This window comes from Mustela putorius, unplaced genomic scaffold (assembly GCF_011764305.1).
Source record: "Mustela putorius furo isolate JIRA1106 unplaced genomic scaffold, ASM1176430v1.1 tig00003834_pilon_pilon_pilon, whole genome shotgun sequence".
In the NCBI taxonomy this organism is placed as follows: Eukaryota; Metazoa; Chordata; class Mammalia; order Carnivora; family Mustelidae; genus Mustela; species Mustela putorius.
The window spans coordinates 131,246,484-131,272,978 of record NW_025421987.1 but is presented as its reverse complement, the minus strand read 5'-3'; the positions used below and the strand labels follow the sequence as shown (position 1 = coordinate 131,272,978).

The window sequence follows — 26,495 nt, the reverse complement described above, 5'->3', positions numbered from 1 at the left end:
ATCCATTATATAATTAATAAAAAAAGAAGTTCTGAGAATAAAATAATAATTTAATGGTCACGTAACTTACCTCCTTATGAGGATCTTTATGTGCTTCCAATGTTTTCATGACAGTCAGTTCTGCATAGTTTTTAAATCTGGCTGGTTGATGCCTTAGGATTTCTCTTAAAACCTTTAATGCCAAAGCCCTGATTGTAGGCTAAGAAGAAATATTTTAATGTTTTTAATATTTTGGGTTGTAGACAATCTTCCATATTTTCCATTTCTGTAACTTAAGGGTCTTAACATCAGGGCAGGGATAAGTTGTAGACAACTGCACAAAGTATACGGTATATTACATAGTTAAGTTTTCACGTCTATAGTTGAAAACTTAAATCGCACTTTTTATACTTGTAGGAGATCAAGAGCCAACAACATCCTATGAAACAGGAAATTACACTTTTGAACAAGTAGTTTAAATACGCAAAACAAGCAACTTGTACTCTCCTATAAAAATAACATCAGCAACCTTTAATTTTTCCCATTGTCAATTGTTCAAAATCATTGAACTATTGGTTTAGAAGAAAAAGTACTCATTATGAAAATTTCACACAGGAAGAAGCAGTAAGAGACTCATTTTCCCAATTTCCAAATCTGTGTAGTTCTTGATTAACCAGCAATCAAAGACAGGAAAACAGGTTATTATTTACACATCCTGCCATTTACCTCTTTATCCCCAAGGGTTTCAAGCAATAGAAGTAATATTGTTTTGAAATGTTCATCCCAAACACTGAAAGACTCTTCCTGTGTCAGTTTCATGAGTTCATAGAGGGCGATTTTTCTTTCTTCTACACGTTCATTGTGGTTAGACAGCTCCTTCAATAGCTCTGCAACCAGGTCAGAGTGGTCGAGGGAAAGATCTGGCAAGAGGACATAATGTTAATTCTGCAACTTTATAGGTCAGCTCTCCTAAGTATGGGGATGATGACTTTATAACATTACGAAACAGACAATGTTAGTTTTAAGAAAAAAAAAAAAGATTAATTTTCTTTTCCATTTTTTCATCTTGAAAACACCAATTCTAGTTTAAAACTTTTTGTAATGAAAATTCACATAAAAAAATATAATGGACCCTTACACACCCCTCACCCAGATTTAACAATTATTAAGATTTTATCATTCTTGCTTCATCTTCATCCCTTCCCACTTTTTTGCCTGAAATATTTCTAGTAAATGGCAAATAAATCATTTAATCCTTACATACTTCAGTATGCATTTCTATGGTGCCATGCCAGGAGGCTCACAATGTTTGGGTACTCCATTTTTAGTGATATTAATAAAAACCACTGGATTTAAGTGGTGACAACTTGATCCCATCACTGTAAAGTTCCCTATCAATTAAAAAAATTTTTTTTAAAAATTTTTTTTAAGAGAGAGAGGGAGAGTTTCCTCGCCTTGGGGGAGAGAAAGAATTCTAAGCAGGCTCCATGCCCAGCACAGAGCCTGATCTGGGGCTCGATCCACAACTCTGATCATGACCTGAGCCAGAATTAAGAGTTGGACATCCAATGGACTAAGCCACTCAGGTACCACCCCCCAATTTTTTTTTTTTTTTTAAGATTTATTTGAGAGAGGGAGAGTGAGCACGTGCACATGAGTGGGGGAAAGGGCACAGGGAGAGGGAGAGAGAATAAGGCAGACTCCAGCTGAGCCCAATGCAGGGCTGGATCATAGGACTCTGAGATCACAACCTGAGCAGAAACCAAGAGTTGAACGCTTATCCACCAGTGCCACCCAGGCACCCCAATCAATCTTTTAGTAATGGTTCCATCCACTGATTACTCTTGTTATTTTATTAGAAATTAAAAATGGGCTGGAATTCTTCTGTAGAGAATAACTTTATCAACTAGAGCTATTCTGATTATCCTGAAATATTGTTTGATAGAAGAGGCAGAATACTTAATATTGTCCCTTAAATTTCAGAGTCAAGAGTTGGTTGTAAAAATTATCAAAGAGTTTTGTTTTTGCTTTCTTTTTTGAAGTATAATCATGAACTCATGAATTTTATGAATGTTAAAGGACACTTAAAGTGCTTGAATAATTTTTGTAGGAAAGATAGTTACATCCCAAAATTCATATTAAAACATTATAAAATACTGGAATTCTTCCCAAATTCTTTTGTTGATAAATGATAAATTCAGCCCTTCCAGAACTTGGACACACAGTGGCCTGAGCTTGTGCTGTAGACCCTTCCTTAACTCCGCTGGAACAAAATAATTACAGAATATGGTGCCTGAGCTTGGAAGATACACCTGGGGTGACTCCCTCTCCCAAATCTCCAGAGAGACAGTTGACGTCATGGAGCTATACTGTCTGTAGGTCCACTTGGCCTACATGCTGTTCTTTCATAGGATGGGCTGCCACTTACACTGATCCTAACAGGCCAGAGAAGGCTTGTGAATCTGGCATCTGGGAAATGGCTGTTGCCTATAAAAGCAAAGGCGCAAGAGGAAAGAACCGCTTCCCAAAAATGAACCTTGAGGTTGCAGTTTGCTAGATGGTCACTATTGGTCCATAAAAACAGAAGCTACTGTGCCTCATCCTGCCAGCTGTCTAGCCACTGACCTATACTAATGGCCTGACATTTTAGGTTGTGGAGAACCTACTCTTAGAAGTAGGGGAAAGAAAAATTATATTTTACTTAAGGTGATTTGGAAACCTAAGGAAAGGAAATTAAGCTGAACCATTAGAATAGATGGGTTCAGGGAGCCTCGGTGGCTCAGATAGTTAAGCGTCTGACTCTTGATTTTAGCCCAGGTCATTATAGCAGGGTCACAGGACTGAGCCCCATGCTGGGCTCTGCACTGGGCACAGAGCCTGTTTAAGATTATTTCTCTCTCTGCCTTTGCCCCTTCCCCATGCCCTCTCTAAAAAAAAAAAAAGGGACACCTGGGTGGCTCAGTTGGTTGAGCCGCTGCCTTCGGCTCAGTTCATGATCCCAAGGTCCTGGGATCGGGTCCCGCATGGGGCTCCTTGCTTGGCGGGGAGCCTGCTTCTCTCGCTGCCTCTGCCTGCCTCTCTGCCTGCCTGTGTGTACTCTCTCTCTCGATCTCTGGCAAATATATAAAATCTTAAAAAAAAAAAAAAAAAAAATAGATGAATCTAACTAGAGTAAAACTAACAGATAACAGGGAAGGAAAATTGAACCAAAATGTAGTGACAACAATCATTAACTATTAAAAAAAGAAGTTTACTATGACAACTTTCATGGAACTACAATTAGACCACTAACAACCTCATATACAGAGCATAAAATGTGATTGCTGAACTTAAAAATGAGAAATAGTCTGGAAAGAATGACCACCAAGTGAACCAAATTAGGGTTTTTGAAGAATCTCTGTAAAATGCAGAGCAAAATCATAAAGAAGAAGAAATCTGCATTCAAAGATGGTATCTTACTTGGAGGATAAAAACAGTCTTATAATAATTTCAGTATAAAGACCAACACTGGAACAGTACTGCCACTGTAACAGCTGCTACTGTGGCAGAATAAATGCATCTCTATATATCTCACAAAAGTCACTCCTGCAGTCATGTTATCAGACTTTCACAGATGTCAGAGGATCAGTCATTCTATTTAGAGTTTTATTTTATTTCAGCTCAATAAAGGAAATTCACACACACAAAAAATGCTTTCGAAGGAATGCAGCTTTTTCTTCCATTAATACAGGCTTTGTAATTACTCTAGGAGATAATTAGAAATGACTTGACATAAAGTGGTCTGAACAGATGACTAACAGAAAAATAATTTCTGCAAAAGAAACCACATATTTTGTTTCAAAACTGATTTATAGAATACAAATGAGAAAACCTAAAGTACTCCATTAAGATAAAGTGTAACCAATTCTATATCCTCACGAGAGGCATCATGGTCATGGGAAAAGGCAGGCTCTGGAGTCCCATTAAACCTGTGCCTCTTACTTTGTGCAACAGGCACACGTTCTTAATTAGTGCTGAGGCTCAATTTTATTATGAGTAAAATGGGCTGACTTTCTATGGTCATAGTGAAGACCTGGGCTCAGAATACAGTAAACTCACTAATATTAATTTTCTTTGTTCTTATGACAAATATTGGTACTATTACAATTCTGATATTTTTGTTGCAGTGCTGAAAAAATATGGGATACTCTTTTCACTGGCTAACTTTAATATGAGTCTCTTGCTTAACAGAACTATCCTCATTAGCAGTAGTATTCTGGAATATTATAGTCCCCGGTAAACTTCACAAAGATCATAATTACATGTGGACATTAGTGAAATTTTATTTTTACTTGTTGATTTTGAATAATTTATCACTTATGTATGTATGTCTATAGTGTGAGTAACAGACATACTAAGTAAGTCTCAGAATTTCAAAACGATTTCTTTTTATAGAAATTCTGAGTTGAACAAAATTATTATCTTCTGCCAAAACTTATGGACTCTAAAAACAAAAAAGGAGAAATTTTGCATTGAGGTAGACATGGAAAGAAAATCAAAAGAGCAATGGAGGCAAATAAAATTAAAAAGAATGGGTGACATTAGCAATGTTCACAATAAAATAATGTCAAACAAGATCTTCCCTATCTCAACTTTAAAAATGAAAATAAACAATAAGTGATTAATTACTATATGAAGCTTAGAGCAACTATTTTGCTTAACTAATGGTTTAATCCATTTTCAAAGACTGTTCAGCATAAAATGACTGTCTTATGTTTTAGAAATCAATAAAGTATTATGCTGTAAAGAAATAATTTTCTCGTTCAAAAATATTCTATTCCAACGATGTCCTCCTTTAACAAATGGAAAATATAAGACCTTAAGTAAAGGAAAAGAGAATCAGTCAGTTACTAAGTAGGTACTCTTCATTTCTTTTTAAAAGATTTTATTTGACAGAGAGAGAGAAAGAGAGAACCCACAAGCAAGGGGAGCAGCAGGCAGAGGGAGAAGCACGTTCTCTGATGAGTAAGAAGTCCGATGTGGGACTTGATCCCAGGACACCAGGATCATGACCTAAGCTGAAGGCTGATGCTTAACCAAATGAGCCAGGCATCCCCCGAAGTGTAATCTTCCTAAGCTGTCACAGTTTTGGCTTTGTGATATATTAATTCTCTTAACATAAGCAGTTGCTAAAAACATGATTTCTCAGCCTCATAAATAAGATATTTTTTCCATTCATCAAAAATACAAATGACCAGGCCTGGGGACACAAATTCCTCAGCAGAGTAAGCAGGGTTTTTTTCCCACATGGGAGAGTGGCAAAGTACAGAATTTTAGAGCTCAACCAGGGCAAGAAAGGTGTCCACATGGAGTGGTGACCAGGTGTGTCAGGGCCCAAGCACATTGAAGGTGTCCACGTGGAGTGGCAGAGCCCAGCAAGGTGAGGAGGTAGTGGCAGAGATGGAAAACTGATGGCATACAAGAAGATTGATGAAATAAGTAAATATATTAAAGATAATGAAAGCCAGGTTTCTCAATGTCAGAAAAAATATGGAAAAGGAGGAAATAAGAATTAATCTCATGGTGCTAAATTGGGATTGGAATAAACACATAGCTTTTGATATCGAAATAAACAAATATAAATCAGTGTGTGTACACAGATACACACACACACACACACACACACACTCCTTAAACTCTGGCCCCTGAAAGGTCTTGGAAATAGTGAATATCCCACTAGTAGTGAGTATACTTTGTGCCCAGACTCTAGCCTTTAAAGACCATTTTCTATTAAATGAAACCAAGGATCACTCCTTGGAGAAATGACTGATTCCAGGACTCAAGAAGGGAAGTCCAGCATTCTGTTATGCCAGCATGCAAGGATGGGGACATGTCAAAAGAACAGGTCAAATCAAAGACAATTTGAGCATCAAAATAAATGATAGTTACAAATTATAACCTACTGAGTACAATGCAAACTGAGTTCACAGTTAGGAATATGTAAATGAAACTTTTTAAATGAATAAACTTTAATATAGTTTTAAAGTAACTCCCCACAAGACACTTACTAATTATAGAATGAGTAATTTCACAGTGGAGAAGCCTGGTAAGCACCACCATAATCAAGTGACTAAAGTTTATATCACCGTCAAAGAGCAAAGTGAAATCATGTATTACCTGAAGAATGCACTATCACTTCTGGAACCCTGATGCCAAGAGCACATGACCTGAATCCAATCACGAGAAAACATCAGACAAACCTAAATTGAGGGAAATGCTACAAAATAATAGGTCTCTGACACTCAAAAGTGCCACGGTCATGAGAACAAAGGAAAGACTGAACACTGAAGAAGACAAAGGACACATGATGACTCAATGCAATGTGAGATTCTAAAGTGGATCCTCTGGCTCGAAGGTTTTTTTTTTTTAAAGATTTTTATTTATTTATTTGACAGACAGAGATCACAAGTAGGCAGAGAGCCAGGCAGAGAGAGAGGGGGAAGCAGGCTCCCCGCTGAGCAGAGAGCCCGATGCGGGGCTCGATCCCAGGACCCTGAGATCATGACCTGAGCGGAAGGCAGAGGCTTAACCCACTGAGCCACCCAGGCGCCCCTTGAAGGTTTTTTTTTTTTTTAATTCAATAAAACATTTACTGGACACATAGTATATATAAATCACCCTGTTGGAAATTGTAAGAAACCTAGCAATGATTAAGATATGGTTTCTCTTCCCAAGGAATTTATATTTTAGTACCTTAGTATAACACCTCAAAAGAGTAAATAAGGACTACAACACTGTAAATAAAGTATTTGGGGACACAGAAAAGAAAGTAACAGTCAGAAATAGCAACTTTTTTGTTTAAAATATTGCAGTTGAGTTTGGCGATGAGCACTAGGTGTTGTATGGGAGTGCTGAATCACTAAATTGCACACCTGAAACTAATATTACACTGTATTAACTAACTAACTGGAATTTAAATAAAAACTTAAAAAAAATACTGCAGTTGATTTTGGGAATTTTATTTTACATCCTGCTTTACTCATTTTTATTTGTTCTTAATGGATGGATAATGTGATAAAAATGTGACAAGAACATCCCATTACAAATCAGCATCTAATGAGGTATAAGGGCAGATGTTTATTATTGTACTAATGATAATTACCTGATTTGGATGAGTAGATTGTGGTTACGTGGGAGAATGTCTTTATGGAAAGTACATTCTAAAGTATTTGGGGTGATTGAGCAGCATTTGGGCAGCTTACTCTCAAATGGTTCAAGGAAAAGTTCTTTGTGATATACCCCCCATCTTTTAAGCTTTTGATTGTTTAAAAAAAAAAATATATATATATATATGCCTTTGATTGTTAAAAAAAAATGTATACATATATATATTTTGTAGCCAAGGCAAGCAATGTCAGTGGAACCAATTTGGTTTGCATGTGACCTCTGTACATAAATAATTTAAGAATAACTAAAGGTTTAAAGGACATGCTCATTCTAGGTCCAATTTATTCCCTCCTGTTTTGCTGCTACTGTGACTAAACCTCAGTAACAGAGTAACTAGTTGTGACAGATCAAAACACACTGCAGTGAATAATTTTGGCAATTTTATACATTCTTATGTAATTTAGACTCAGTATGGCAAGTTGTCATAATTTTGCCTTTGTGGTAATTATAATATATTAAGACTCTTAACATGACATATTGGTAAAAACATGATTTGTCAACCTTATTGGGAATCAAAGAAATAAAAATGAAGAGATTTTTCCACTTACCAAATTACAAAAATTATAAAATATTTCTGATATCTAACTTCTCAGTCTCCCTAATAATTAGGGAAATGCTCATTAGGATGGTTTATTTTATATTCATCATGGTGATGGATTTCAAAATTTTAAAAAGTTTGAACATTCTGTGCTGGTGAGGAAATCAGCACTACCTAAACTAGCCAAGTGTTTTGAGTTGGTAACTGGGTAGTAACTCTCAAAATTTCAACTCAATATCCCTTTATTGAGCAATTCATCTCTAGGACTCTCAAATTATTATGTATGTGCATAAAAGTTTATGCAGTAATATGTTCACTGACAGCAATACTGGGGGAACAAAGGAAAACCAGAAACTACATAAGTATAATATCATGAATAAGGGGATACTTTCAAATTTAACCACATAGTTAGCTATTACTTTATATTACTTAAGTTTTCAATTACAAAAATTAATAAATTATGTAATTTGTAGAGAAAAAAAATGTAATTCCCTCTTATTAAAAATACCTAAACTATTTGCAGTATTTTGTATTTTATATCAGTTTTTATACATTTTATATGTGAACCTAACTGCATACTGTAATTGGAAGGGCAGGTAGGTAGTACATTTCTACCCTCTTTCAGATGTGACACTCTGAACAGTCAACCAAATATCAGGCTGGACAACTCAGTGTTAGAGCTAGTCCCACACCCTTGGTATAAGCCACTGAAAGTACAGAGCTAGTCCTAAGCTGGCTCCAAATTCTAATGATAGCTTCCCTCACATTGGTCTTGCATCTCACTAGAGTTTCTGATTTTATATTTTATTAAAGGGATACTATTAAGAATGGGTAGTTCTTCAAAGGTTTTTGTCATGCTGGTATTAAAAACTGATGACTGAATTATGTCTAGAAATAAACTAAATTTATAAGCTACAACTGATTTCAGTTGTTTCTGGGCAGTCAGTAAGGATTTCCTGATGTTTGAGGATGATCTCAGGATTACCCTGTTTATCATTCTGGGGTAGAAAACTACCAAACCACTAGAAATGAGCTCCTAAAAGATGGGAGAAACATTTTCATCCCAAAGCTCCTTACTTCTTCAGGAGTTATAATAAAAGAGCACATGTATTTCTTTTGTTTCATTGACTACCAATCCTCTAAAATACAGGTGACAAAATATGACCCAGAACCTACCATCTGGAAACTGGTCGGCATCATCATCAAACATGGCTTCCTTGAGGGCAGACTTATTGAAGGGACTGATGCTATCTGAATAGTTATATGGATTATAGTCTCGAGCGCGAGGAGAGGAGTGAGCAGGCATTGAATGGAGCAACGAAGCTTTATTATCAAGGGCTGTCTGGCTTGAGTCAGTAGCATCACCTCCTGCTCTTGGGTCAGGCATCCCAGGACCACCACACATCTATTAATGGGGAGAAGGCACAGCAAATTAATTCATTTTCTAAAAAACATTTTACTTATTTATTTATTTGAGAGAAAGAAAGGGGGAGTAGGGACTGAGGGAGCGCAAGAGAGAAGGGGTTCAACTTCATGACCTGACCCTGAGAGATCATGACTTGAGCCAAAATCAAGAGTCAGACACTTAACTGACTGAGGCACCCAGGTGCCTTGCAAATAATTTATTTTTAAGTATCTCTGAAATTCTAGATTCTTCTTTACTGCTTCAAAGTCGACTTAAAAAAGGTAACAATTAACAGCTAAAAAAAGTAATGGGAATCAACACAATAAGTTAAAACTTATTTAAAATGTCAAAATTTAAAGTAAAGGTGTAAAAAAAAAAACCAAACCCACAGCTGTGAGGGCAATAAGAAAAATAAAAGAATGCTGTTGCTAATTCCTATAGTTCCCTTGCTAATGGCTTGACCAAAGGATATACAGTGGGATTACCAAAAGCTTCTCTATGCCACTTAAAGATGTAAAAGGATTTTCATTAGCAACACAGAACTAAAAGCTGGCAGGTTCCATTATTAAGGCAGTAAATTACACAATGACAGATTGTCAACAAAGTACAAGAGGATCAAATTTTTTTTAAAAGGCCTGTTATTAAAAAAAAGAGGCCTCAAGGACTAAACCCTTTGAATAGATGTCTGCTGAAGTTTGATCACATTAACATATTTATCAAAACATCAATACTAACACTGATACTAATACTAGTATGAAAATCATTACAACTGTCAATATTACCATTGTCACCATCTACTCACAGCAACTACATGCTAAGCCATTACTCAGGTGCTTTACAAATATTCTTCATGTATTTACTGTGCTCCTACTGCCTGCCAGGGATTGTTCTTGGCAGTGGGGATATACTGGTGAACAAAATGGAGAACGAGGTCCACTTTCATGGAGTTCACATTTCTAACCACAACAAATGAGTAAAGTATCCAGTATGGTAGAAGGTGACTAGTGTATGGGAGGCAGTGCAGGATTAAAGGGACCATGAGCACTGTGGTGGGAGGAAGGAGGGTGCAGATTCGACAGGGTCAGAGTAAGACCTCTGAACAAAGATTTGAAGGAAGCGAGGAAATCAGCCATGGAGCTACCTGGAAGAAGGATGTCAAAATATGAGGGAAGAGGCGAGACAAAGGCCCTGAAGCAAGAGCATGCCCAGGAAGTTCAAGGAATAGCAAGAAGGCCAGTGTGGCTGGAGCAGAGGAAAGTAGTAGATGAGGTCAGAGGGGTAAAAGGGGAAAGAAAAAGCCTATTGTGTAGACTTTGGATATTGCTCTGGGACCTCCTATGGAGTTATATAAATCGAGGAGTGAGAATGGATGACAGGAAGCCAATGTGCAGAATCAAGAAGGCCAGTTAAGTGCTTATTTTAATAACCCAGGTGAGAGAATTGATGATGATCATGTTTCAAGCCAGAATGGCAGTGATGGGAAGTGGATGGATTTTGGACGTATTCTGAAAACCAAACTGACAGATTTTTGACAGAGCATGGAGGATGACAGAAAGAGAGCAACTCCTTGGTCCAAGGTTTTTGGCTGAGCAACTAGTGCTGCTGTCAACTGAAACAGAAAAGAGAAGCTCTAGGGGAAAAGACAGGAACTTAAAACAAGGAGCTGGATGTAACAAATTAGTCACATAATTTACTATACTTACAGTAACTTTTAAGGTAGGCAGTAATAATCCTTATTTTCCTAATGAAGACACAGAGGCTTAGAAGGGGTAATGTATGAGTAGTTAATAACTCCCAGGAACTGGAATTTAAATTCATTCTGCCAGAATCCACTGCTCGAGCTCCCCACATTGTATCCTGCTATCTCTGAGGTAAAAAAGTCTCAAGCAGTGATTTTTATTACTAAACTGTTACTGCTACCTCATGTAGCTTTTGGGATGGGGAACCTCAAATCTGAGTGGTAAGCTGGCTTTTGGCATCCAGTTTGGTAGGGCCATCTGTCAGACAGGCATGGGGAGAAAAACAACAGCAGGAGAGCAGTCAGGAGGGCAGAGGAGGGAGCCCTTTAGGGATATGCTGAAGCACTGCAATGTTCTACAATTCTGCAAACACTGAGGAACCAGATTCCATAGGAAATGGTGGGATGGCTTGTTTTGAGAAAAGTATTCGGCAGCAGTGTAAAAAACAGCTACTTTTTTTCCCCTCCCCCATGCAAAACAACTACTCTTTGTATGATGGCAGAAGCAACAAACTAGACAATATTTACCAATGTCAGAAAAATGGGTCGTAACATTCTCTCTCAACCGGAGCTGTACAAATTGATGATGCAAATCTCTATCACTACACTTAGTGGAAAATAAAATCCTAAATGCATTTACTCTTATAAGACTACTGTGATCTGGCCCATGTTCCATCCCCAAACTCTTTCACAACAATCTAACAACACCCCCTTTCATCCCAGTTCCCAACTATGCAAAATTTGTTCCCATTTAAATGTCTTTGCACTTGCAAAGACATTTAATTATGGAATTATTCTCTCCTAGATCTTGTATGGCTTTGTTTATTCTCAATGCAAATGCCACTGAGAGAGACCTTCCCTGACCAATTAATCTAAAATAGATTCACTTTGTGTTCTAACATAAAACTCAATAGTACTCATCTCTCTCTGAAAATTTATAAGAACTTGAGGGCAGCAACTTTGCCTTGTAAAATCCAAGACCTAGAACAGTGCCTGGCATGTATAGATACTCAGTGAACACTCGGAGATGATGGATCCCTTAAAAAATTACATGGCTCAGTGGGTTAAAGCCTCTGCCTTTGGCTCAGGTCATCATCTCAGGGTCCTGGGATCGAGCCCCACATCGGGCTCTCTGCTCAGTGGGAGCCTGCTTCCTCCTCTCTCTCTCTACCTGCCTCTCTGCCTACTTGTGATCTCTGTCAAATAAATAAATAAAATCTTTAAAAAAAAATTAATCTGAAAAATGACAGGAAGCAAAGTTAAAAAAAAAAATAACAAAAATCTCTTAATGAGGGGCACCTGGGTGGCTCAGTCAGTTGAGTGTCCGATTCTTGATTTCAGCTCAGGTCATGATTTCAGGTTCATGAGACTGAGCCCCGAGTCAGGTTTCCCACTGGACATGGAGCCTGCTTAAGATCCTCCCTCTCCCTCTACCCCTGGTCCCGCCATCCCGCTTGAGCATCTCCTCTCTCTTTAAAGCAAATAAATAAATAAATAAATAAATAAATAGTTAAAAAATCTCTTAATGGAAAAGTCTGCAATGTAAGAATATTCAAATACTCACGGAATCACTATCATCTTTTTTAGAATCCCTTTTCAATGGCTCATTCATATCTTCTTGGCTACGGAAACTGAAATTCTGAATTGCTTCAGTGACACCTCTAAGAGAGCTATAAATATCTTCAGAGTTCATATTTTCTGTGTCATAATCAAATGCACTATGAAAAAGACAACTAATTATATTTGTGTAGTTTTAAAACACAAACACATTTCCAATTATGTAGGATCCCCAAAGCATAATCAGCAAAACAAAACAAAACCTGACAACTGTAAATGGTTAAGGTATATGTCCTCTTGTCCACCCATCAAGGGCAGCTTACAATGACTCTAAATGCATAGCCCTTAACATCTCATTTATCTGTTACCTTCAAAAATGTTCTGATTAACTAGGGCCAGCAAATTATGACCCCTGAAATCTAAAAATGTTTATTTTTTTAAATAGGTGAGAGCAATGTCAAAATAACATTTCCTAACACCTTTCCAATGAAAATCATATAAATTCTTATTTCAGTGTCCATAAATAAAATGGTATTGGGATCAGCAGCACTTATCTATTCAGGTACCCGCTACAGCTATTTTCACACTGTAACCACAGAACTGAGTAGAGGTAAAAATATAGTGTGGCCCGCAAGGCTGGAAATATTTACCATATGGCCCTTAACAGAAAGTTTGTGAACTCCTGTGATTAACTTGTAATTATGGTACAGCTAAAAGAGAAGATAAATGTATTTTACACAAACTTATAGGAAGGCAGAGAAGTTTTAACACCAAACATACATGTTACTGACATTACTTCTATAATCAAATTCTAAAACTCAACTGAATCTGGAATTTCACCATCAAATTGTCACATGTGTGTCACAAGGAATAAACAAGGCAGGTTAAATATGCAATGTATTTTGCTTCCTCAGATGCTGATGAAGTATCCTATAACTGTAATAAATATGATGAAGCATACTATGACATATGGCTAATGAATCATGTCAATAACTATGTAAGTAAATATAAAATAGTATGCAAATGATTTTTTAAAAGGCCAGGAAAAAGTATTAGTTTATTAATGAGTCAAGAACTTCATCTGAAATATAGCCAATGCTTGAACTGCATTAAGTGTGTGAAAATTTTATACAGCTTTTATTTTATATGAAGGACAAATCTCACAGTCACATTCTTTCCTGAAGACACAGACATAATGCCATTTTTATATTTAGCCTTTCCTTATTTTTTCTTTATTTTTATGTTTTTGTCTGTAAGTATATCTCAGAAACATAACTACTCCATTTAATGCTTCAAGCACTAATTTACAAAAGCTGTTTAAGTTTTCTTCTCACTTACAGAAAAATTAGTTATCCAGTGCATTATTTTCATTTAAAGGGTTAGTTTTGGAATAAACTTAAAATTTTTTGAATCTGCTAAGTTTCTGTATGTCAAGACCTTTCAAGTCAAGTGGAAATCAAGTAGAATTACATTATTGTCTGTTGTCTAAGAATGGGAATCAGCAAACACAAGTCATGATGGAAAATAGCCCTTTTATTACCTTGGAGATAAAGTATTCTGTGATGTATTGGTAGGAGAAGTAAGAGGACTGGACCAGTTGGCTGGTGAACGTGGTGTTGGTCTTGTCAAAGGACTTCCCATGGAACCCTGATTAGGGGAGTCAAATAAATATTAACATATGACAGGGAAGTTCAACTAAAAGGCTCTTAGGGAAGTCATGCAATCAAGAAGTTGAACAATGAGAGAGACATATTTGTAGGTGAGTATTCTAAATATTCATGTATTTATCTCTGCTTTCTGTAGGAAAAAACATTTTCCCCATTCAGAAACCTACCTCTAGTCATTTTTTGTTTTCTTCACCTGCTTCCTGCTCTCAAATATTATCAACATTTTCCTTCTCATTGATTCAACAGGACCCCAAACTATTTTATTTTAATTAATTTTTAAATTAAAAAAATATTTTTTTAAAGTAGGCTTGACCTACTTTAGGTCATGACCCTGAAATTGAGAGTTGAAAGGTCTACAGACTGAGCCAGCCAGGTACTCCCCACAAACTGATAATTTTAAATTAGCTTCTCATTGTAAGCCAATATCTTTCCTTCAACCATTTACAATATTCAAATTTTATTCCTCCTTGAGTACGCTTTATAAATGATTTTCTTAAGCATACCAAAGTAAAGTTCATTATTATTATTTTGCCTACCTTTTAAGATATAACCAAACAATCCCTCTCCTTTTAAAAGATAACCAAATATAGTCCCAAGAAATTGTTCTCAGATTGTTTTTAACCTTCAGATGTAACCTGAAGCCCGTCATAAATGTATCTAATTTTTCCCTTACCCATGATCAAATATCGGTTTTTTAATACTTACATTTAATTTTTTAGGCATATTATATAAATGATTCTTGCTATACAGGTACATATAACACTGTAATGTTTCATTTATCCAGACCTTACCTCTCCAAAACAAAATTCTGGATTCAAGCAACCAGGGACCCATAAACCTGTGAACAGGTTTGTGAACACACCTTTTAAAGCCCTACCTTCTTCAGATCTTATTTGTTAACCAAGTCATCCCTTCTAGTCCTCAAATAAGGACTGGTTCCCTTTCCCTGTTCATACCCTGGCCACCATTCACCACCAACCTAATGTGTATCAAATTATAACAAAAATATGACAAGCCCAAGGACTATATTTTTTCCAGAACAGTATTTAATACTGCATAGGAGATGTTGCCTAATACAGATGCAAAAATTATATACTTGGATCAGAAGTTTACTTCACGTAAAAAAGGAATCAATTGCTGTGAAACCATCACACTACGTAATAGTCAAGAAAATAACTGAAAGATACCTGGGTTCCATTGCCAGTGTTTCGTAGGTGATTATGAAGAAGCTTTGTAGCACCATCTTGAAAAGTTTTTGGTAAAGCTCCTAATAACATTGTAAACTCTGGGGTATTGAGTTCAAATAAAGAAATCAGCACTGACTGTGCTGCCTAGAAAACAAAGACATAGAACAAATAAAAAAGTATATTTTGGTTACTCAAAGGAGACAATTTTCTTCACTCAACATTTCTGTTCAATAGCACAAAGCCATCTTTCCCACAGAAAAAGAGGTTCTTACACACTTTCAGAATTCTTTGTTGGGAGAGTAAGAAAATAATTGGCCAAGGGAATATTAAAAATGTTACAAATACAATCTAGCACTCAATGGCAAAAGTTAAACAGTTTCTGTGGGTTATTCTACCAATATATACTACTTCTTCATTTTTCCTCGTAAGTGATTACAAGAAGAAAGATGGACGGAAATATACCAATACAGGTGTCCTACACTTTCCCAAAAGTTCACATTATACCACTTTGCTTTTATGAAAGACCTGTAACAGTACCTGCCTTCCCTAAGCAAAAGAAAAACAAAAGATCTTCACCTTTACATTAAGGCAAAAAGCAAAAATAGTATTCAGCATTTGTTTTGCAGTGAACCGTTATAAAGGCAGCACACACTCTGAGTAGTGAGAATGGTACCACCAAGCTCCTTCCCCAGGAGCTAAACTCAGCATCAAGTCACCATAGCATAGCATTGCTGAACTGTATATGTAAGCATCTGTGCTTTGATTTATTTCGTAGGTCTGTTAGCAAGATGTATCCTAAGGTATCAGAAAGGCAAAAAAAGATGCTATTTTTGGGTCTGGGAAGACTTAGATTCCATATAAATTAATGGAATTGTCTCCTTGCTTTATTCCATTCTGGCATATGAAAGGTTTCATAGGAACATTCTATTTTAAGATAGTGGGGGAAACCTATATATTCCCTAAGCTATAAAAAGTCCACTCAGAGCAACTTAATACTTTATTATTCATTTTTACATATATAGAAAATAATGTTTTGGTGGAAATGTGAACAAAACAATGAAGTCAGTCCTCTCAAACTCTGCAGCTCCTTTACAGACAAAAACATTGTGATTTGCTTCCTCAGATCAGATAAGAAAACTGAGAAATTTACTTCCTCCTTTTATAAACATATATTTTTATCCCCAGGGGTACAGGTCTGTGAATCACCAGGTTTACACACTTCACAGCACTCACCAAAACACATACCCTCCTTTTAATGTAATCAACAGAGCTACTGAAAGCCAAACTTTGAAATTCAGATTACCACAGAAACTTCACTGAGAAGAGGAAAAAACCCAAATAGTTCACAATCATGACTCAGATGAAAATACGTCCACCTTGTCCTGGACCTTTTCAGACCCCATTCTATGAAAACTGAAGTGTTCTATATTTATGATATCTGAATATAAAACACGAGGCGAATGGTTAAATTATGTTACATTGGAACAATGACACACTATACAACACGGCCTTGAATGATAGAACTCTATACGTGAAGAAATCGGGAGAGGGTTATCATATACTGCTGAAGGAAAAATATAACAATAAAAATAATAAAAATATAACAAAACAACAGCTATAATATAAGCCCAATATACATTGTGTGGGTATGTCCTCGAACACGTTAACTGTACTTAAATAAAACTATTTCTATTTTAGGGATGCCTGGGTGGCTCAGTCAGTTAAGTGTCTCACTTGTGGTTTGGGTCCAGGTCATGACCTCAGTATTATGAGACAGAGCCCTTTGTCAGGCTTCACAATCAACAGGGAGGTTGCCTGAAATTCTCTGCACACCCCCCGTTTCTCCCTTTGCCCCAACTCCCCCTTGCACACGCATCCTCTCTCTGAAATAAAATCTTAAAAAAAACCCAACAAAACCTACTCGTATTTTGAAACAACTTTATTGATCTTTTTTGGAACACTGAAACTACCTCAAGTTACTCTGAGCAAAGGAATTAATGATTGTTAAGGTATACTTTATTCCATCTAGGCTTTATTTTTGTGTAAGAGACTTAGTTTTCTTTCCCTCCAGAGGTAGAGAGCCTAACTGTTCCAAAACCATTTACCAATGAGTATATTCTTTCCTCATGAGGTGGCACCATTATCATGAATTAACCTCCCATATAAACCAAACTGTTTCTGATCCTCTGACCCTCCTATGTGTTCTATTGATTTGTCTATTTCTGCATTAAATAATATGGGTTTAAGCTGTATGATTTAAAATGCAGTATTTTTAGTATATTTTGATAAAGTCCTTCATTTTTGTTATGCTTTACTGTCACATTTGCTTTACTACATACATTTTTACTTATTTCACAACATAAATCAGTTCTTCATTAGAATACTGTATTCCATTTCTTTTTTCTTAAGCTTTTAATTCCAGTTAAGATACAGTGTCAGTATTATTAGGTTCAGGTATATAATACAGTAATTCAGCAATTCCATATATCACCTGATGTTCATCAAAAGTGCACTCCTTAATCCACATCAAGTATTTAACCCATCCCCCAACCCATCTCCCTTCTGATAACCTTCAATTTGTTTTTCTCTCTTTTAAAGGTTTTATTTTTTTTAAAAGATTTTATTTGTCAGAGAGAAAGAAAGAGAGCGAGCGAGCGAGCGCACAAGTAGGCAGAGTGGCAGGCAGAGGCAGAGAGAGAAGCAGGCTCCCTGCCGAGCAAGGAGTCCGATGCAGGACTCGATCCTAGGACCCTGGGTTCATGACCTGAGCCGAAGGCAGCAGCTTAACTGACTGACCTGTGACTGAGCAACACAGGTGTCCCTAAAGTTTTTATTTTTTAAAGTAATCTCTCCTCTCAATATGGGGCTTGAATTTACAATTCCAAGATCAAGAGTTACATGCTCTACTGACTGAACCAGCCAAATGCCCCTCTCCCCTTTGTTTTGTTCCTTAAATTCCACATGAGAGTGAAATCACAGAGTTTTTCTTTCTCTGACTTATTTTGCTTAGCATTATACTCTCTAGCTCCATCCATGTCGTTGTAAATGGCAAGATATTATCCAGCAAGATTCCATTCTGGAATCTTGCTGGATAATATTCCACATATATACAAACATCTTTATCGATTCATCAACTGATGGACACCTGGGCGACTTCCATAATTTGGCTATTGTAAATAATGCAGCTATAAACATAGGGGTACATGTATCCTTCTGAATTAGTGTTCTTGTTTTTTGGGTATATATTCAATATTCCAATTCCTGGATCACAAGGTAGTACTGTTTTTAATTTTTTGAGGAACCTCCATACAGTGGCTGCACCAATTTACATTCCCACCAACAGGGCAAGAAGGTTCCTTTTTCTCCACAGCCTCATCAATACTTGCTTCCTGTGTTGTTGATTTTAGCCCCTTTGACAAGTTGAGGTGATATTTTGTAGTTCTGATTTGCATTTCCCTGATGATGAGTGAAGTTGAGCATCTTTTCATGTGTCTGCTGGCCATGTGTATGTCTTCTTTGGAGAAATGTCTGTTCATGTTTCTTGCCCATTTTTTTTTTAGATTTTATTTATTTATTTGACAGAGAGAGATCACAAGCAGGCAGAGAGGCAGGCAGAGAGAGAGAAGGAAGCAGGCTCCCAGCTGAGCAGAGAGCCCGATGGGGGGCTCGATCCCAGGACCCTGCGATCATGACCTGAGCCGAAGGCAGCAGCTTAACCCACTGAGCCACCCAGGCGCCCCTCTCTTGCCCATTTTTAAACTGGACTGTTTTTTTGGGTACTGAGTTGTATACGTTCCTTATATATTTTGGAAGTTTGTAGCAACTCTGCTGAGCAAGAACAGCATTTACTCACTTCATGTCTCTGTGTCACATTTCAAACTTTTTCATCATTATATTTGTATGGTGATCTGTGATCAATGATCTCTGATGTTACTATTGTAATTGTTTTGGGGTACCACGAATCATGTTCATATGAGATGGCGAACATAATTATTAAATGTTGTTTGTGTTCTGACTGTCCCATTGACCAGCCATTCTCATCTCTCTCCCTTTCCTTGGGACTCCCTGTTCCCTAAGACACAACTATATTGATTGAAATGAGGCCAATTAATGGTTCTACAATGGTCTTTAAGTGTTCAAGTGAGAGAAAGAGCTGTGTGTCTCTCACATTAAATTAAAAGCTAGAAATAACTAAGCTTAGTGAGGAAGGCAAGTCAAAAGCTGAGAGAGGCCAAAAGCTAGGCCTCTTGTGACACACAGCTAACTTGTGACTGCGAAGGGAAGGTTCTTGAAGGAAATTAAAAGTGCTATTCCAGTGAACACACAGATGATAAGAAAACAACGCAGCTTTATTGCTGATATAGAGACAGAATTTTAGTGGTCTGGATAGAAGATCAAAGTGGCTACAACACTCCCTGAAGGCAGAGCATCATCCAGAGCAAGGCCTTAACTCTCCTCAGTTTTGTGAAGGCTGAGATTGGTGAGGAAGCTGTGAATGTTTGAAACCAGAAGTTGGTTCATGAGGTTTAAGGGAAGAAGCCCCCTCCATAACATAAAAGTGCACGGTGGAGCAGCAAAGTGCTGATACAGAAGTTCCAATAAATCATTCAGAAGATCTAGCTAGGATGATGCATGAAGGTAGCTACACTAAACAACAGATTTTCAATGTAGATGGAACAACATTATTTATATTATAAACAAATTTATATTAGGAATAAGATGCCATCTAGGACTTTGACAGCTAGAGAGGAGAGGTCAATGCCTGGCTTCAAACGACAGGGTGACTCTCTTGTTATGGGATAACGAAGCCTGTGACTTCAAGGTGAAGCCACTGCTTCACTTACCATTGTGAAAATCCTAAGGCCCTTCAGAATTATGCTAAATCTACTCTCCTGTTGCTCCATAAATGGAATAACAAAGCCTGGGGGAGAGCACATGTATTTTCAACATGGTTTCCTGAATATTTTAAACCACTGCTGAAACCTACTGCTAAGGAAAAAAAGATTCCTTTCAAAATACTACTGTTCATTGACAATGAGCCTGGTCACCCAGAGCTGCAATGGAGATGTACAATGAGAGTTACTGTTGTCTTCACCCCTAAGACAGTATCCATTTTGCAGCCCAAGAATCATGGAGTTATTTTGACTTTGAAGACTTAAAACTTCAATACATTTCATAAGGCTATAGCTACCATAGATAGTAATTCCTGTGATGGATCTGGGCAAAGTAAATTGAAGATCTTTTGAAAAAGGATTTGCCATTCTAGATGTGATTCCTGGGAAGAGATTAAAGTATCAACATTAACAGGAATCTGGAAAAAGTTGATTCCAACCTTCATGGATGACTTTGAAGGGTTCAAGACGTCAGTGGCGGGCATAACTGCAGATATGGTAGAATTAGCAAGAGAACTAGAAGTGAAGCCTAAAGATGTGACTGAACTGCTGGTATCTCATGACAAAACTGGAAGAGATAAGAAGTTGCTTCTTACGGAAGAACAAAGAAAGTGTTATTTGAGATGGAATCTACTCCTGATAATAGGTTGTTGAAATAACAAAGAATTTAGAATATTACACAGGTTAGTTGGTAAAGCAGCTGCAGGTCTGAGAGGACTGAATCCAATTTTGAAAGAAATTCTGTGGGTAAAATGCTATTAAACAGCATTTCATACTACAGAGAAACCGTAGAAGAGTTGATAGATGCAGAAAACTTCATTTTCCCCTTATTTTTTTAAAAATGAATTCTGAATGACTTTTATTTTGATTTGGAATTAGTGATTTAAAAACAATTTTAGGGGAACCTAGGTGGCTCAGTGGGTTAAAGCCTCTGCCTTCAGCTCAGATCATGATCCCAGGATCCTGGGATCGAGCCCCATGTTGGGCTTTCTGCTCAGCAGAGTGCCTGCTTCCCTTCCTCTCTCTGCCTGCCTCTCTGCCTACCTGTGATCTCTGTCTGTCAAATAAATAATAAACAAAATCTTAAAAAAAAGTTTTTAAAAACTTGAGTACAGTTGACACACAATGTCCCATAGGTTTCAAGTGTATATGATGATTTAACCTCTATGTTATGCTATGCCCACCGCGAGTGTAACTACGTGTCACCATACATCATTATAATATCACTAATTGTATTTCCTATGCTGTGCCTCTTATAACCATGACTTATTCATTCCACAACTGAAAGCCTGTATTTTCCATTCTCCTTTATCCATTTTCCCCATCCCCTACCCTGTTCCCTCTGGCAATCATCAGTTTGTTCTCCATATTTATAGTCTGATCCCGCTTTTTGTTTGTTTGTTTATTTATTTTGGTTTCCACTTAAGTGAAATCACATGGTATTTGTCTTTTTCAATCTGACTAACCTCACAGCATAATATCCTTCAAGCCCATGCATGCTGTTGCAAACGGCAAGATCTCATCCTTTTTTATGGCTGCTAAGAGTCCATTGTACATGAATACCTAATCTTCTTTATCCATTCATCTATCAATGGACACTTGAATTGCTTCCACATCTTGGCTACTGTGAATAATGCTGCAGATAATGCTGCAATAAACACAGGGGTACAAATCATCTTTTCAAATTAGCGTTTTCATCTTGTTTGGGTAATACCTAGTATTGTCTATGGTATTTCTATTTCTGTTTGAGAAACCTACATACCGTTTTCCACCACTGCTGCCTTCTTTCAAATAACTGCCACAGCCACCCCAACATTTGGCAACCACCACCCTGATCAGTAAACATTGAGACAAGACCCCTTATCTGCCAAAAGATTAGGACTCTGAATTCTTAGATGATGGTTAGCATTTTTTGGCAGTGTTTTAAAATTAAGGTATGTACATCTTTTTGGACATAACTGCACACTTAACAGACCACAGCATAGTGCAAAGGTAACTTATATACACTGGGAAATGAAAATATTCCTATCACTTGGCTTTATTGCAGTGGTCTGGAACACAATCTGCAATCTTTCTGAGGTATGCCCATACTAGGTTTTGAAATCAGGAAGTATGAAGTCCTCCTACTTTGTACTTTTTCAAGATTGCTTTGGCTATAATGGAACCCTTGCAATTCCATAGAATTTTGGAATCAGCTTGTAAGTTTCAACAAATTTCTTGTAAGTTTCTACAAATTTCTGGGATTCCACAAATTTCTACAAAATTTACCTGCAGATCACTTTGGGCAGTATTACCATTTTATTAAGCCTTCCCATCCATGAACATGGAATGTTTTTCAGTTTATTTAAATCATTAATTTCTTCTAAAACTAGTTGGTAGTGTCTATATAAATTCTGCATTTCTTTTGTCAAGTGTATTCTTATAGATTTTAATCTTTTTGATGCTATTGTAAATGTAAATGAAATTCTTCCCCTAATTTCATTTTTGGATTGCTCACTGAAAAGTTTTAAAAATATAACTGATTTCTGCATACTGTTTCATATCCTGCAAACTTGAACTTACTAGTTCTAATAGTTTTTCAGTGATTCCTTAGCATTTTCTCTATACAAGATCGTATCATTTGCAAATAGAAATATTTTTATTACTAACTTTACAATCTAGATGCCTTTTATTTCTTATTTTCCCCTGACTGTCCTGGCTAGAATCCCCAGTTGAATAGATATAGAAATTGTTGATGTGTACATTTTTAGCCACACCAGTATAGCACACTTAGACCAGAGTATAGTGTAATGCAGAGTATATACTGAATTGCATAGCTGAACAGAAATAGTGAAAGCAGACATAGTTGTCTTGCTAATTTTGAGGAAAGCATCCAGTCTTTCACCATTAAGTATGGGTTTAACTGTGGATATCTGCAGGTGTCCTCTACTGGCCTGAGAAAGTTCCTTCCATTGTTAGTTTTCATGTATTTATTTTTTGTTAAATCACAAAAGGATGTTATGATTTTGCCAGATGCCTTTTAAGATTTTAGTTTTAAGTAATCTCTACACCCAACACGGGGCTTGAACTTATTATCCTGAGATGGCTCCATTGACTGAGCCAGGTAGGATTAGGTGCCTTTTCTATTGATAGAATCAATAGATATTATCTACTGAAAATGGTGTATTACTTTAATAGACTTTCAGATGTTAATTTAACTCTGCTTTCCTGGGATAAATCTCATTTACTTGGTCATGGTGTATAATTCTCTTTTTATGCTGCAGATTTAGTTTGCTAATATTTTGTCGAGGATTAAACTGCATCCATATTCATGAAAGATACCACTCTAGTTTGTGTGTGTGTGTGTGCGTGGGTGCGCGCGTGTGGTGTCTTTACCTGATTTTGGGATCAAGGTACTACTGCCCTCACACAATCTGTTTTTTTGGAAGAGTTTCTAAAGAACTGGTAGTAATTTGTTTGGTGGAATTTGCCAGGGAAGCCATCTGAGCCTGGCTTCTCTTCATGGGTACTTTTTTGATTACTAAGTGAATCTCTTTACTTGTTCTCTTAAAATGTCTATTTCTTCCTGAGTCAGTTTTGGTAGTCTACATCTTTCTAGGGATTTGTTCATTTCATCAAAACCACTGACATGTAAGTATTCATAATACTCCTTTAGAGTTCTTTTGATTTCTGTAAGGTTAGTCATATTTCTTCTTTCATTTCTAATTCTAGTAATTTTAGACTCTTTTCTTCTTGGTCAATCTAATTAAAAGTTTGCCAGTTTTCTTGATCTTTCAAAAAAACAGCTTTTAGTTTCACTGATTATTTTTGTTTTATTGATTTGTGCTTTAATCTTTTTTTTCTAAGTAGGCTCCGAAGATCATGAATCTCATGCTCTACCAACTGAGCCAGGCACCCCAATTTGTGCTTTAGTCTTGTCTTTCTGTTTACTTTAGGGTTAGTTTGATCTTCTTTTTCTAGTGTCGTAAGATAGTGGTTAAGGTTACTAATTTGAGATCTTTCTCCTTTATTATTATAGTATTAACTCTTATAAATTTCACTCTAAGCACTGCTTTAGCTGCATCCTATAAATTCTGGTATGTCATGTCTTCATTTTCATTCACCTCATTGTATTCTCTAATTTCCCTTTTGATTTCTTCTTCAATCCACACTGGTGATTTAGAAATAAGTTGTTTAGTTTCCATGTATTTGTAAGCTCTCTACCCCCCACAAATTTCCCTGTTATTAACTTCTAATTTCAGTGCAGTGTGGGCAGAGAACATACTTTGTATTATTTTTATTCTTTTAAGAAAATAACTACTGAGGTTTATTTCTTCGTCTAGGTTTATTTCATCACCTAGCATATGGTCTTATCCTGGAGACTGTTCCATATACACTTAAGAAGAATATATATATTCTGCTTCTGTTGGGTAAAATGTTCACCATTAGAAATAAAGGTCACAAAATATATATTCTGTGTCTTCTTTACAGCATATATCAAAGAAAATGATTCACAAAGGAAGAGAGTAAAGAGAGCTACATATAGGGTGAAAGTAAAGGGTGAAGCGAAGTTTTAGGAAGATGACGAAGAGAACAGAAGGTCTAGAAAGGAGCTCCCCATGAAATAAATAAATAGCAGGTTTTTGAGCATAAGGAAAATGTTACCCATAAGCATGTTACAGAGATATTAAAAATATGAACTGATAAACAACATTAAAAAAAAAAAACAACCAGGGAAATGGAAAACAAGGTAAATTATTTACACCATGACAAAGCTTAAGAAAGGAGAAACCATTTGTTGTAGGAGTGAACACTTCCACAGTTAAAAGGTAAATCTTTTGTACTGATTAACAATGGTTGATTCCTAAGTATTCTGAAGATAATGGCAAAGATTTAGGAAAGGATGTGGGAATGGTATGGGTAAAGCTAAGTTTTTTTGTTGTTGTTAAAGATTTTATTTATTTGTCAGAGAGAGAGAGCGCGCACAAGGTGGGGGGGCGTGGCAGGCAGAGAGAGGAGCAGGCTCCCCCCTGAGTAAGGAGTCCGATGGGGACTCGATCCCAGGGTCCTGGAAGACAGATGATCAACTGTCTCAGCCACCCAGGTGTCCCCAAAGCTAAGTTCTTATGTACAAAGATAGATAGAAAGCTACATAATGGCTAAATTTATCAACAGATCAACAGATAATACCTAAAATGAGTAGATCAGGTAATATTGTAAACTCTTATTTGAAATACAATGGTACCTGCAAGGGGAAAGATTTGGACTATAGTTGACCCTTGAATAAGCACCAACCTCCTGCACAGTTGAATCTCTTCATTTTTTTTATAGTTTGACTCTCCCCGAAACTGAACTACTAATAGTCTACTGTTGACAGAAGCCTTAGTGGTAATATAAACAGCAGATCAACATATCTTTTGTGTGCTCTATGTATTATATACTGTATTCTTACAATAAACTAAAGATGCTATTAAGAAAATCCTAAGGAAAATATATTTATAGTACCATACTATAAAAAATATCTGCATGTAAGTAGACCACTGCCGTTTAAATCTGTGCTGTTCAATGGTCAAGTATTTTTTTATTTCACTCTTTTGGTTGATTATGTTAAGTATACTCTTTAATCACCTTCCCTTTCCCCCCATCCCCTCACCCACTTCTCCTCTGGTAACCACCAGTTTGTTTTCTATAATTAAAAGTCTGTTTCTGGGACGCCTGGGTGGCTCAGTTGGTTGAGCTGCTGCCTTCCGATCAGGTCATGATCCCAGGACCCTGGGATCGAGTCCCGCATCGGGTTCCTTGCTCAGTGGGGAGTCTGCTTCTCTCTCTGCCTCTGCCTGCCTCTCTGCCTGCTTGTGTTCTCCCACTCTCTCTCTCTCTAACAAATAAATAAATAAAATCTTAAAAAAAAAAAAAGTCTGTTTCTTGGTTTGTCTCTTTTTTCCCCTTTGTTTCTTAAATTCCATGTGAGTGAGATCATATAGTATTTGTCTTTTCCTGACTATTGTGATTAGTATTATACTGTCTAGTTCTATCCATGTTGTTCATATGGCAAGACTTCATTCTTGTTTATGGCTGAATAACATTCCATTATATATTTATATATATATATGTGTGTGTATATATAGCACCTCCTCTTTTTTTATCCATTCCTCTATCAGTGGACACTTGGTCTGCTTCCATAGTCTGACTATTGTAAATAATGCTGTTATAAACATAGGGGTGCATGTAACCTTTTGAGTTAGTGTTTTTGTATTTTTGGGGTACATACCCAATACTGCAATTCCTGGATCATAGGGTACTTCTATTTTTAATTTTTTGAGAAACCTCCATACTGTTTTTCACAG

At 36.7% G+C, this 26,495-nt stretch overlaps 1 protein-coding gene across 48 annotated transcripts in view; it reads right to left on the bottom strand.

Annotated features, from left to right (window-relative positions):
- Positions 1–26,495, bottom strand: part of CLASP2 (cytoplasmic linker associated protein 2) — a 185,862-nt gene that overhangs the window by 10,718 nt on the left and 148,649 nt on the right. For all 48 annotated transcript variants that reach the window (XM_013046683.1, XM_013046688.1, XM_013046685.1 and 45 more), the window contains 6 exons: positions 15,278–15,421; positions 13,964–14,070; positions 12,431–12,584; positions 8,900–9,128; positions 706–899; positions 71–199 (listed from right to left, as the gene is read on the bottom strand). In XM_013046683.1, coding sequence (XP_012902137.1) covers positions 71–199; positions 706–899; positions 8,900–9,128; positions 12,431–12,584; positions 13,964–14,070; positions 15,278–15,421 — 957 coding nt within the window. The remainder of the gene's footprint in view (positions 1–70; positions 200–705; positions 900–8,899; positions 9,129–12,430; positions 12,585–13,963; positions 14,071–15,277; positions 15,422–26,495) is intronic.